This window comes from Lampetra fluviatilis, chromosome 58, assembly GCF_964198595.1.
Source record: "Lampetra fluviatilis chromosome 58, kcLamFluv1.1, whole genome shotgun sequence".
Classification (NCBI taxonomy): domain Eukaryota; kingdom Metazoa; phylum Chordata; class Hyperoartia; order Petromyzontiformes; family Petromyzontidae; genus Lampetra; species Lampetra fluviatilis.
The window spans coordinates 7291024-7305165 of record NC_136332.1 but is presented as its reverse complement, the minus strand read 5'-3'; the positions used below and the strand labels follow the sequence as shown (position 1 = coordinate 7305165).

The 14142-nt window shown below is 53.1% G+C and overlaps 1 protein-coding gene across 1 annotated transcript; it reads right to left on the bottom strand.

Moving 5' to 3' along the window:
- Positions 1-1642: 1642 nt before the first annotated feature.
- LOC144950562 (retinal rod rhodopsin-sensitive cGMP 3',5'-cyclic phosphodiesterase subunit gamma-like) lies at positions 1643-9537 on the bottom strand. The gene is made up of 3 exons (XM_078880699.1): positions 9339-9537; positions 5283-5323; positions 1643-2604 (listed from the first exon to the last, which is right to left on the bottom strand). The coding sequence occupies exons 1-3, from the start codon at positions 9488-9490 to the stop codon at positions 2528-2530; spliced, it is 270 nt and encodes an 89-aa protein (XP_078736825.1). The 5' UTR covers positions 9491-9537; the 3' UTR covers positions 1643-2527.
- Positions 9538-14142: the final 4605 nt, after the last annotated feature.

Sequence of the window (14142 nt, the reverse complement as noted above, 5' to 3'; positions counted from 1 at the left end):
TGCTACTGGGCAGTTAGAGGCAGTCGACCTCCAACAACAACGGAGGGCAGAGGAGCGATGCTCACAACAACGAGCAGAGCACTGGGCGGCTAAAATGCAGCAAGTTGACACAGTTGGGGGTTCAGCTGGTGCATCGGCCACTCATCTCAGTCGGCCAACCCATGGCACCTGCTGGGTCTGTCCCGTGACCTCCCGTCAGCGAGCCTTCGACACTTGACGTGGCCTCAAAGCGCACCTGGCCTGGCACAGTCAATATTGGCATTGAGTGCACACAGATGAGTAGATAGGGTGGGTGAGTAGGTGGGTGAGTGCACGCAGATGAGTAGATAGGGTGGGTGAGTAGGTGGGTGAGTGCACACAGGAGTAGATCGGGTGGGTGGTGGGTGAGCGTGCGAGCGGCGAATTTTTGTTGTTGTTTCAACGCTTTTTCATTCCTCCCGAACCGCCCGTGCCGTGTCGTGCCGACAAACGCCACGGGCCTCGCGTGTTCTCCTCCTACACCTCGCCTGAATAAAGCTCCGGTACATCGCAGCAGTTGCAGCAGCAGCAGCTCCAGCGGCCGTGTTCCCTCCCCGCGCCGCCTGGTTGTTGTTGGTGGTGGTTGTTGGTGATGGTTGTTGTTGGTGGTGGTTGTTGGTGATGGTGGTGACAGCTCCCACCTTCCAAGTTGGTCTGGGGAAGAGTAGGCCAAATATCCTCTCGGAAAACGTGGTGGAGGGGGGGGCAGGGGGGGCGAGGGGCTGTCTCCTCTCTCAGCGACGGCCTCTTGAGTCTGCAGGGCCCCCGAGCGTGCAGTTGCAGGGCCGCTCCTTTAGCAAGCTCGGCCCGTGGCAATACACACGGCCTGCCAAGTTCTGACTTTTCAAACTAAAAATAGTTCGTTTCAAATTGTCCCGTGAAGTACTCAAACTAAACTAATTTAAAGTTTGTGTTTTATTTCTGACCAGGTAAGGGCCACACTGAGCGATGTAGCTGTTTTTTTTGTTGTTAAGAAGCGACCTGGCTTTCGCAAAAGATAGCGCCAGACGAAGTGGGCTCATCATTATCGCGTGGATATTGGCAGCAGCAGCAGCGGCCAAATAAACTCCAAACGCGTGGGTGATGTCGATTCGAAAGGTGGGGAGGGAGACCCCCAGAGAAAAATCCACGGGGAGAGAGAGAGAGACTCAGGGTCGGGATCGAACCCACGACCTCCCGTGTACCAGGCGAGGTAGTTAACATCTCCTAGCCACCGTGATGATGAGAGAGAGAGACACGCAAACTCCAAATATACAGCAGCAGGCGTTGGGGTCGAACCCATGACCTCCTGTGTACCGGGCGAGGTAGTCAACATCTCACCACGGAGAGTGACGCAAACTCCAAATATACAGCAGCAGGCGTCGGGGTCAAACCCACGACCTCCTGTGTACCGGGCGAGGTAGTCAACATCTCACCACGGAGAGGGACACAGACTCCAAATATACAGCAGCAGGCATCGGGGTCGAACCCACGACCTCCTGTGTACCGGGCGAGGTAGTCAACATCTCCGAGCCGCCGTGGCACGCACCCCCACGACTCAGCACGGCAGCAGCACCACGGGGACGTCGCTCGCAAACACTAAACACGGCAGCGGCATCACGCGGAGACCGTCTGGACTGCGCGGGGTACGCGGAGTAGTTTATTGGTGATGGTGGTGGTGATGGTGATGATGGTGGTGATGGTGGTGCTGGTGGTGATGGTGCTGGTGATGATGGTGCTGGTGATGATGGTGGTGATCGTGGTGGTGATGGTGTTGGTGATGATAGTGCTGGTGGTGATGGTGGTGGTGATGATGGTGCTGGTGATGATGGTGCTGGTGGTGATGGTGGTGATGGTGGTGGTGATGGTGTTGGTGATGATGGTGATGGTGGTGATGGTGGTGGTGATGGTGTTGGTGATGATGGTGCTGGTGATGATAGTGCTGGTGGTGATGGTGGAGATGATTGATGATGGTGCTGGTGATGATGGTGCTGGTGGTGATGGTGGTGATGGTGGTGGTGATGATTGTGATAATGGTGGTGGCGATGATGATGATGGTGGAGATGATGGAGATGATGGTGGTGGTGGAGATGATGATGGTGGTGGTGGTGGTGGTGATGATGGTGGTGGAGATGATGGTGGAGATGGTGGTGGTGGTGGTGGTGGTGGAGATGATGGTGGTGATAATGGTGGTGGAGATGATGATGGTGGTGGTGATGGAGATGATGGTGTTGGTGATGATGGTGATGGAGATGATGATGGTGGTGGTGCTGGTGGTGATGTAGATGGTGATGATGGTGCTGGTGGTGATGGAAATGGTGCTGGTGATGATGGTGATGGAGATGATGATGGAGATGATGGTGCTGGTGGTGATGATGGAGATGATGGTGATGATGGAGATGGTGATGATGGAGATGGTGATGATGGAGATGATGGGACTCGGCGCGCTACTCTCTGGCCGCCACTGCCTGCCGGTGGCGGTGGTGGCCGGGACCGGTGGGGTGGTGGTGGCGGTCGCTCCACGGCGCCGTCAGATGATTCCGTACTGCGCCAGCTCGTGTAGCTCCAGGTGGTTGAACGCCTCCCACGGGCAGATGACGGTGATGTCTGCACGCCAGGCAGAGGAGACATCAGCTGCTGCTGTGTCTGCTGCTGCTGTGGCTACGGCTGCTGTGTCTGCTGCTGCTGTGTCTGCGGCTGTTGCTGCTGCTGTGTCTGCTGCTGCTGTGGCTACCGCTGCTGTGTCTGCTGCTGCTGTGTCTGCGGCTGTTGCTGCTGCTGTGTCTGCTGCTGATGTGTCTGCTGCTGTGTCTGCTGCTGTGTCTGCTGCTGCTGTGTCTGCTGCTGCTGCTGTGTCTGCTGCTGCTGTGTCTGCTGCTGCTGCTGCTGTGTCTGCTGCTGCTGTGTCTGCTGTCTGCTGCTGCTGTGTCTGCTGCTGCTGTGTCTGTGGCTGCTGTGTCTGCTGCTGCTGCTGCTGTGTCTGCTGCTGCTGTGTCTGCTGCTGCTGTGTCTGCTGCTGCTGCTGCTGTGTCTGCTGCTGCTGTGTCTGCTGCTGCTGTGTCTGCTGCTGCTGTGTCTGTGGCTGCTGTGTCTGCTGTGTCTGCTGCTGCTGCTGTGTCTGCTGCTGCTGTGTCTGCGGTGTCTGCTGCTGCTGCTGTGTCTGCTGCTGCTGTGTCTGCTGTGTCTGCTGCTGCTGTGTCTGCTGCTGCTGTGTCTGCTGCTGCTGTGTCTGCGGTGTTCTGCTGCTGCTGCTGTGTCTGCTGCTGCTGTGTCTGCTGTGTCTGCTGCTGCTGCTGTGTCTGCTGCTGCTGTGTCTGCTGCTGCTGTGTCTGCTGCTGCTGTGTCTGCAGTGTCTGCTGCTGCGGTGTCTGCTGCTGCTGTGTCTGCTGCTGCTGTGTCTGCTGTGTCTGCTGCTGCTGTGTCTGCTGCTGCTGTGTCTGCGGCTGCTGTGTCTGCTGCTGCTGCTGTGTCTGCTGCTGCTGCTGCTGTGTCTGCGGTGTCTGCTGCTGCTGCTGTGTCTGCTGCTGCTGTGTTTGCTGTGTCTGCTGCTGCTGTGTCTGCTGCTGCTGTGTCTGCGGCTGCTGTGTCTGCTGTGTCTGCTGCTGCTGCTGTGTCTGCGGCTGCTGTGTCTGCTGTGTCTGCTGCTGCTGTGTCTGCTGCTGCTGCTGTGTCTGCTGCTGCTGTGTCTGCTGCTGCTGCTGTGTCTGCTGCTGCTGCTGTGTCTGCTGCTGCTGTGTCTGGGACAGCATCGGCGGTGCGCGTGGAGCCACATCGCACCGCCGATGAAGCACGGCTGGCTGACGGACGGCGCGACGGGAGGGTGACGGGAGGTTGACGGGAGGTGGACGGGAGGTTGACACGAGGTTCATCAACATCGTCGCGGGTCTCCCGTCCGGCACGTGCCGGGTCACATCGCCGCTCGGACTCCGGCGGCCTCCATCGCAGGGCCACAAGGGGCCACCGGTGGCCTTTCGTGCGGTCCCCCCTCGTCGTCGTCGTCGTCATCGTCGTCATCGTGATCATCGTCGTCATCATCGTCATCATCGTCGTCATCATCGTCGTCATCATCGTCGTCATCGTCGTCGTCGTCGTCGTCGTCGTCGTCGTCGTCGTCGTCGTCGTCGTCATCGTGATCATCGTCATCGTCGTCATTGTCATCGTCGTCATCGTCGTCATCGTCATCATCGTGATCATCGTCGTCATCGTCGTCATCGTGATCATCGTCATCGTCGTCATTGTCATCGTCGTCATCGTCGTCATCGTGACCATCGTCATCGTCATCGTCGTCATTGTCATCATCGTCGTCGTCGTCATCGTCATCATCGTCGTCATTGTCGTCGTCGTCGTCAAATGTGTGGTGGCGGCCCTCACTCACACACTAATGATGTCTTTACTCTTTGGTTCTTTCGGTAAATTCACGTAGGTAGAAATAAAATAATATATGTAATATTATTTTATTTGTCTACATACGTGACTCTACCTAAAGAACCAAAGAGTATGGATTCCTGCAGTTACGAAAGCTTCAAATCTAGATTGATGATGTCTTATCGGCTAAAGTGTCCACCCTTTCCCACTGAAGATTACTGAAGAACACAGGTAAGAGCACAGGTAAGAGGAACGCTGCTGCTGATGTCACCATCCTAGAATCTCACCACCCAGACCCAGCAGAACGCTGCTGCTACTGCTGCTGCTGCTGATGTCACCATCCTAGAATCTCACCACCCAGACCCAGCAGAACGCTGCTGCTGATGTCACCATCCTAGAATCTCACCACCCAGACCCAGCAGAACGCTGCTGCTATGTATCATCTAGGTATCTCTCTGTGTCTCAGTGGCTTCACTGCATGGTCCACAGTTTAGGGTCGCATGGCTACGCTCACCCCTCACCCCGCACCCCTCACCGCTCACCGCTCACCCCTCACCTCGCACCCCCCACCGCTCACCCCGCACCCCTCACCGCTCACCGCTCACCCCTCACCCCGCACCCCTCACCGCTCACCGCTCACCCCGCACCCCTCACCGCTCACCGCTCACCCCGCACCCCTCACCGCTCACCGCTCACCCCTCACCCCGCACCCCTCACCGCTCACCACTCACCCCTCACCGCTCACCCCGCACCCCTCACCGCTCACCGCTCACCCCGCACCCCTCACCGCTCACCACTCACCCCTCACCACTCACCCCTCACCCCTCACCCCGCACCCCTCACCCCGCACCCCTCACCACTCACCCCTCACCCCTCACCCCTCACCCCGCGGTGAGCGCAGTGAGCGAGTGGCTACTCACCAGTGCCCAGGCCCTCCATGCCGGGGATGTCGTCCCCGAACCTGCGGAGAGGCACAAGGGAGCGGGCAGTGAGCGGGGCAGCCCTCTGGCTAAACTAAAACCACACTCCTTTAAATTTCGATTTAAAGCTTTCGTGACTGCAGGGATTCATCTTCTTGGTTCTTTTGGTAAAGTCACGTAGAGTGGAAATAATAAAATAATAAAAATAAAACATCATTTAAAAAATTCTCACGACGTTTCGGCCACAACGCAAGCAGCCGTCCTCAGGTGGAGAACAGGTCTGTCGAGAAGATTCCAAAGAACACAGGATGAGATGTTACTATCCTTTGTGCAAGCACTTCCAAGAGTTCATGAACAGTGAGCCTGGTGAAATTTGGGGAGCGCATCGTCAGTAGTGACCCTTTGGTTCCTAGGGTGTTTCGGCCTTTCATACTATACACCCTCCCCAAAGGCGGCCAGCGACAGGGTGATCAATCCTACGCTTGCGTCCCATTCCCAATTAGTCATAGGAGTTGCCTTGCTGTTGGTAGCCAACATCCCATGGGACTATGCATGGCAGGGGCGTCCTCCTCCCTGAGTCAAGCATTGTTGACTGCATACCTCCTGGCCCTCTCACTTTGGGGCCCAGCTGGGGTCTTTCCTCTTCATCCAGAGCCACTGACTGCTGCCTTCTGCCGCCTCCGATACAGCTTTGATTGCCGAACGCTGGCTCTGGCCCTTAATTCCCAGGTCTCTAAGCAGTCTGGTTGTAGATGTTGCCACAAAACCTCTGCAGCCCACCTCCACTGGTCGGACTTCTGTATTCCAGCCATGATGCCGTGCTTCGGCAGCTAGATCGGCATAGCGCAGATGTTTTCGCTCATAAGCCTCATCTACTGAGTCCTCCCAGGGTACTGTGAGCTCAATGATGAAGACCTTCTTGAGCGAACGGGACCAGAGCACCATGTCAGGTCTTAGGGTGGTGGTTGCGATCTCCGGAGGAAACACAAGTTGCCGGCCAATGTCAGCTAGCATTTTCCAGTCGCGGGCCAAGCGCAGCTGGTCTCGCTCTATTGGTGTAGAGCCGCTCTTCGGTGGTTTAGCCCCTTCGCGGACAAAGGTCGTCCGTAAGGGGTGTGATGCTGCTGGGGGTGGTAGGGAGTTGGTGGCAGCTCGCTTGTCCTCCAGGGCGGACGCAAGGTTTTTAAGGACTTGGTTGTGACGCCAAGTGTAGCGTCCTTGGGTGAGGCTTGTTTTACACCCTGTGAGAATGTGCCTGAGGTTGGCTGGCATGGAACAGAGGGCACAGTCCGGATCTTCACCATACCATTGGTGAAGATTAACTGGTGTTGGAAGGATGTCATATGTTGCTCTGATGGAAAAGCTCAACCGCCTCGCTTCCATGGCCCACAGATCCTTCCAGCTGATCTTCCTCTTCTCCACACTGTCCCATCGAGTCCACTGTCCTTGTTTGGCAAGAGAGACTGCCTTGGCCCACCTTGCAGCCTCTTCCTGATGGCGTACTTCCTGCACTACCATCTTCCGCCGCTCTGGTGCAGTGGCCTTACTCCAAGCAGCACGGCTAGTTAGCCCAAGGCCTCCTCTCCCTTGCTGAACATGACCCACAATGTCAGCATGTCTGAGGGCTGCTGTTGCCTCCTGGACTGCTTTTCCTGGCCTCCATTTGCGCCCAGTTGCCAAGGTCGGCGCGTTGTTGCTCACCACTGGGTCTCGAGATTCATTCAGTGTCATCTGGAGCCTGGTTTTTGCACACTTGAATTCCTCGGTTAGACTGGTGAGGGGCAGCTTGAGGACACCATCTCCATAGAGGCCTATGGTGGTAAGGCATCGTGGAACTCCGAGCCACTTCTTTAAGTAGCTCGTGGCTCCTCTTTCCATCTTCTCCACTGTTGAGATTGGAACCTCATACACTGCTAGGGGCCACAACACCCGGGGTAGGAGACCAAACTGCAGACACCAGGCCTTTAACTTTCCAGGTAGCTGGGTGTTGTCGATGGACTGTAGGCTACTACTGATGTCTTTGCGCAGCTGTTGCACCTGGTCTTTGTCCTTCAGGCTTGCATCATACCACCTTCCAAGGCTTTTTACCGGCTGCTCAGACACTGTTGGGATTTGGTCATCTCCGATGAAGAATTTCAGGTCACAGAGTACTCCCTTCACAATCGAGATGCTGCGTGACTTGGATGGTTTAATCTTCATACGGGCCCAGCTGATGTTCTCCTCGAGTTTTCTGAGCAGTCTCCTGGTGCATGGGACAGTGGTGGTCAATGTTGTCATGTCGTCCATGTAGGCTCTGAGTGGAGGGAGGCGAAAACCAGAGTCGACTCGCTGTCCACCAGCAACCCATTTTGAGGATCTGATGATAACCTCCATTGCCATTATGAATGCCAATGGAGAAATGGTACATCCCGCCATTATACCTACATTCAGGCATTGCCATGAGGTGGTGAACTCTGAGGTGGTGAAGCAGAACTGCAGATCCTGAAAGTACGACTTCACCAGGGTTGTGATGGTGTCCGGTATGTGGAAAAATCTGAAGGCAGACCACAGGAGTTCATGGGGCACAGAGCCAAATGCATTGGCGAGGTCGAGGAAGACTACATGGAGGTCCCTTTTCTCCACCTTGGCCATTTGGATCTGGTGCCAGATCATGCTGGAATGCTCCAAGCAGCCAGAGAACCCTGATATTCCTGCCTTCTGTACAGATGTATCGACGTAGGCATTCCTTTGCAGGTACTCGGCCATCCTCTGGGCAATGATCCTAAAGAAGATTTTACCCTCGACATTCAGTAAGGAGATTGGGCGGAATTGGTTGATGTTCACTGCATCCTTCTCCTTAGGGATCAGGACCCCGCCTGCCCTACGCCACACTTTGGGTATTATCTTCTTTTGCCAAGCTGTTCTCATAAGCCTCCAGAGGAACCTCAGGACGTCTGGTGCGTTCTTATACACTTTGTACGGGACTCCATTTGGCCCCGGGGCTGATGCTGTTCTTGCCCTTCGAACTGTGTTTTCCACCTCTTTCCATGTCGGAGGGCTGGTCTCAATATGATGTTCCGGGGGTTCAATGGGTGGGATATCTGATGGGATGGCCAGATGTTCATGTCGCTTTGAGTCAAAGTTTGTTGTTCTCAGGTGCTCTTCTAGGTCTTTCTTTGTTGTTTTTAGAACTCCACTTTTTTCTTTCGTGAAGAGACTTTTAAGGAACTTGAAGGGATCTTTATTATTCAGACAGCGTCTGAATAATATTTTATTATGTTTTATTTGTATTATTTTATTATTTCCATTCTACGTGACTTTACCGAAAGAACCAAGAAGACCATACTTCTTGTTTCTTTCGGTAAAGTCACGTGGGTGTAGAGGAGTAAAATGGGGACGTGACGTCAGGTGTGCCGTTCAGTGCGATGACGTCACGTCTCCTAGAGTACTTAAGGGAGACCCCGTGACGTAAGCAGGGTCACTGTGGGAACGGGTCGAGTACGAAGGGTGGGTGACTCATCTTCTTGGTTCTTTCGGTAAAGTCACGTAGAAGGGAAATAATAAAATTATCTAAATATAAAACAATAAAAATTCTCACGACGTTTCGACTGCAACACAAGCAATCATCATCATGTGTGAAATCCACAGCAAGAAAAAGCATAGATTTCTGTTAATATGATTGTGGTTATGGTTGTACTTTATTAATCCCTAATCTCTGCCATTACATACAATGAAACAAGAAATGGTAAAAATAAAGTAAAAACAGAGCCATGTAATACAATACACTGTTAGACATTATCTGTGTGTATGTGTGTGTATCTGTGTGTATCTGTGTGTGTATCTCCGTGTGTGTGTGTACCTCGTTGTGTATCTGTGTGTGTATCTGTGTGTGTATCTGTGTGTGTATCTGTGTGTGTGTGTATCTCGGTGTGTATCTGCGTGTGTATCTGTGTGTGTGTGTATCTCGATGTGTATCTGTGTGTGTATCTGCGTGTGTATCTGTATCTGTGTGTGTATCTGTGTGTGTATCTCGGTGTGTGTATCTGTGTGTATCTCGGTGCGTGCGTGCCCACCCACCCTTGAATGCCCTTCTTGGGGGGCTTGCTCTTGAACTGCCGCGTCTGGCGCTGCTTGAACTTGGGGGGGCCCCGCCGGGGCGTGGCGGGCCCCCCACTCACTTTGGTGGGGGCCATCAGGGCCCCGGAGGTGTTGGCAGTCGCCAGGTTCATCGCGGGTCAACTTTGACCCCCACAGCTCCCCCGCTCCGTCCCTCCCACGGCCGCCCCTCCCCCCAAAATCCCTTGACCTTTGGGATTGACCTCGCCGACGACGCTGCTGCTGCTGCCGCTGCTGCTGCGTGGTTCGGGTCACCGGACGGGGGAGAGTTCGGGTCACCACTGTCTGCAACGTCGGAGTCCAGCACTCAGCAGCATCATCATCAGCAGCATCATCAGCAGATTTATCAGCAACATCATCAGCAACAAATTGGACAAATTGGTCCAACCCATGAGAGACTATGTGAGACTAGGCTCTAAGGAAAGCTGTCTCGGGTGTGGACCAATCAACTTCAAGGACAGTGCATATATTATCAGAGTTGTGTGTTTTGTTTGCATTATGACTGCAGGTATTGTGGTCTATGCAAACATGACTCCTCGTAAAAAAAGGTGTCAGTTTTGTTGCCAGATTACAGGGTAAAAAAACAATAATCATTTTTTTTTACTGGCAAATGAAGTACCAATGGTGTAAAAACGTCGTCCTTCATCTGCCCAGGAAGGCCTCGCTGAGTCTCAAGACTCATGTACAGGAGGGTCCCGCTACATTTGGGAACGTTCGGACCCTGGATTCCGTTCTTAAACGAGGGGGTTTAGCTTCGTGTGGGGACCAGGGAGAGGGGGGATAGGGCGAGGGGATATGAACCCCCAGAGAACCCCCAGTGCCTCCTACACACATCTCCGTATTTTTTATCGACGTATCTTTAGTTTGTGTAACACGTAGGAGGCTTTCGCGACCAATATCATCAATAATAGAGGGTTTTTTGTTCTGGGTTAGATCGCGTAAATATATAAATGTTGTGTCGATAAACCCGCCACCACCCGACACGACCAACTAGTAAGGGTTGTCACGTAAACAGAACGTGGCCAATTCGTCACTAGTACAGCACTAGTGTGTAGTGTAGTAGTGTATAGTAGTGTGGTGTATAGTGTAGTGTATAGTGTAGTGTACTAGTACAGCACTAGTGTATAGTGTAGTGTATAGTGTAGTATACTAGTATAGCACTTGTGTAAAGTGTAGTGTATAGTGTAGTGTATAGTGTAGTGTATAGTGTAGTGTACTAGTACAGCACTAGTGTAAAATGTAGTGTATAGTGTAGTGTATAGTGTAGTATACTAGTACAGCACTAGTGTATAGTGTAGTGTATAGTGTAGTGTAGTGTATAGTGTAGTATACTAGTACAGCACTAGTGTATAGTGTAGTGCATAGTGTAGTGTATAGTGTAGTGTGTAGTGTAAAGTGTAGTGTAAAGTGTAGTGTATAGTGTAGTATACTAGTACAGCACTAGTGTATAGTGTAGTGTATAGTGTAGTGTACTAGTACAGCACTAGTGTATAGTGTAGTGTATAGTGTAGTATACTAGTGTAATAAACCCTGTTGAGACAACGTCGGGAATTCAGAATTCTTTATTAAGTTTCGTCCACAGTTCTCGCTACATCCGTTCCTCTACTCCATAGCTCCTTCACGCTGTTGGCAGACAGCGTGAGAGGGAGAGGGAGGGAGAGAGACTGCCACGGCCTGCCACGTGGCAGGCTCCGGACCACGGCACCAGCCACGTGGCTTCCACCTTCGTTCCTCCACGCTCTGACCACGTGGTGTCCGTCTCCGCCCCTTTTAATCCCTGGCCCACGTGATGCCCCGCAACCAATCCTCAGCCACATCCCTGGAACTTTCCAGAAGCCACCGTACGGCTCCAGGGCCACGCCCCTAACTCGACTCCCCATTGGTTGCAGGCTGAAGCCGGCAGAGCCAATCATCATCCTCCAGGTGTAGCCTCACATTACACTAGTACTACACTTTACACTACACACTACACTATACACTACACACTAGTGCTGCCACGTTCTGTTTACGTGACAACCCACACTAGTTGGCCGTGTCGGGTGGTGGCGGGTTTAACGACACAACATTTATATATTTACGCGATCTAACCCCAAAAAACCTCTTTATCTTTTGTTAATGACCCAACCCATCAGCCGCTCACAGGGCCTTCTGCGGGGAGTCCAGCATCAGCAGCAGCATCAGCAGCAGCAGCATCAGCAGCAGCAGCAGCATCAGCAGCAGCAGCAGCATCAGCAGCAGCAGCAGCATCAGCAGCAGCAGCAGCATCAGCAGCAGCAGCATCAGCAGCAGCAGCAGCATCAGCAGCAGCAGCATCAGCAGCAGCAGCATCAGCAGCAGCAGCATCAGCAGCAGCAGGACGGGGAAGAACCCCGGAGAACAATCCACGCGATCGTGGGGAGAGAGACGCAGACTCCAAATATACAGCAGCAACAGCAGCCCACGACCTCCTGTAGACCAGGCGAGGTAGTTAACATCTCCTAGCCACCGTGATGATGATGAGAGAGAGAGACGCAGACTCCAAATATACAGCAGGCATCGTCAGGGTCGGGATCGAACCCACGACTTTCTGTACACCAGCAGAGGTAGTTAACATCTCCTAGCCACCGTGATGATGATGAGAGAGAGACACGCAGACTCCAAATATGCAGCAGCAGCAGGCGTCAGGGTCGGGATCGAGCTCACGACATCCTGTGCACCAGGCGAGGTAGTTAACATATCCTAGCCACCGTGATGATGATGATGAGAGAGACACGCAAACTCCAAATATACAGCAGCAGCAGACGTCAGGGTCGAACCCAGGTCCTCCTGTATACCAGGCGAGGTAGTTAACATCTCCTAGCCACCGTGATGATGAGAGAGAGAGACACGCAGACTCCAAATATACAGCAGCAGCAGCAGCAGACGTCAGGGTCGAACCCAGGACCCCCTGCGTACCCGGCGAGGTAGTTAACATCTCATCCACGGTCGCGCCCCAGGATGGGTCCCGGTTCCACGCGAAATGACAACAACACTCGCGGTCGTGGTGGTGTCTCCGCACAGATAGATTCGAAAATCCGTTACTGTGCCACCATCCAATGGCCCCAACTTTCATGATCATCATCATCATACACCGGCGCTAATTGTTTTTGCTCTGACTGCAAAAGAGTTTGATACCTGTCTGCGTTGATGCTGATGGTGCTGATGCTGCTGCTGATGTCGCTGCTGCTGATGGTGCTGCTGATGCTGATGCTGCTGCTGATGTCGCTGCTGCTGCTGATGATGCTGCTGATGATGACGCTGACGCTGATGTCGCTGCTACTGATGCTGCTGCTGCTGATGGTGCTGCTGGTGATGATGGTGCTACTGCTGATGCTGCTGCTGATGCTGCCGCTGCTACTGCTGATGCTGATGTTGATGGTGCTGCTGATGATGGTGCTGCTGGTATGATGGTGCTGCTGCTGGTGATGATGGTGCTACTGCTGATGCTGCTAATGATGATGCTGCTGCTGATGATGGTGCTGCTGATGATGGTGCTGCTGAGGATGATGCTGCCGCTGCTGCTGATGATGGTACTGCTGGTGATGATGGTGCTGCTGATGATGATGGTGCTGCTGATGATGGTGCTGCTGAGGATGATGGTGCTGCTGATGATGGTGCTGATGATGATGGTGCTGGTGTCAGGTTGGGTCTGTCGGTGTGAGCATCTGGCAGGATTAGAGTCGGGATGGATTTTCGACACGGATTACAGATAATCTGACCCGTGTATTACCCTGCTTATTATAGCGGCACCACTATCACTACATCACCATCACTACCACCGTCACCATCACTACACCATCACCTTCACTACCATCATCACCATCACTACACCATCACCACCACTACCATCACCACCATCACTACACCATCACCACCATCACCATCATCATCACCACCACCATCACTACACCATCACCATCACTACCATCATCACCATCACAACCACCATCACTACACCATCACTTCACCATCACCATCATCACTACATCACCATCATCACCATCACTACCACCATCACCATCATCACCACCATCACCATCACTACACCATGACCATCATCACCATCACCACCATCACCATCACTTCACCATCACCATCACTACACCATCACCATCATCACCACCATCACTACCACCATCACCATCATCACCATCACCACCATCACTTCACCATCACTACACCATCACCACCATCACCATCTCCACCATCTCCACCATCACCACCATCACCACCATCATCACCACAACCATCACCATCATCACCATCACTACACCATCACTACACAATCACCACCACCATCACTACACCATCACTACACCATCACCACCACCATCACTACCATCACCATCACTACCATTACCTTCACTACACCATCACTACATCACCATCACTACATCACCATCACTACAGCATCACCATCACTACACCATCACCACCATCACCACCACCATCACTACACCACCACCATCACTACCACCATCACCATCACTACAGCATCACCATCACTACACCATCACCACCATCACCACCACCATCATCACTACAGCATCACCATCACTACACCATCACTATATCACCATCACTACAGCATCACCATCACTACACCATCACCACCATCACTACACCACCACCACCATCACCACCACCATCACTACCACCATCACCATCACTACAGCATCACCATCACTACACCATCACTACCATCACCACCATCACCATCACTACACTACAGCATCACCATCATCAC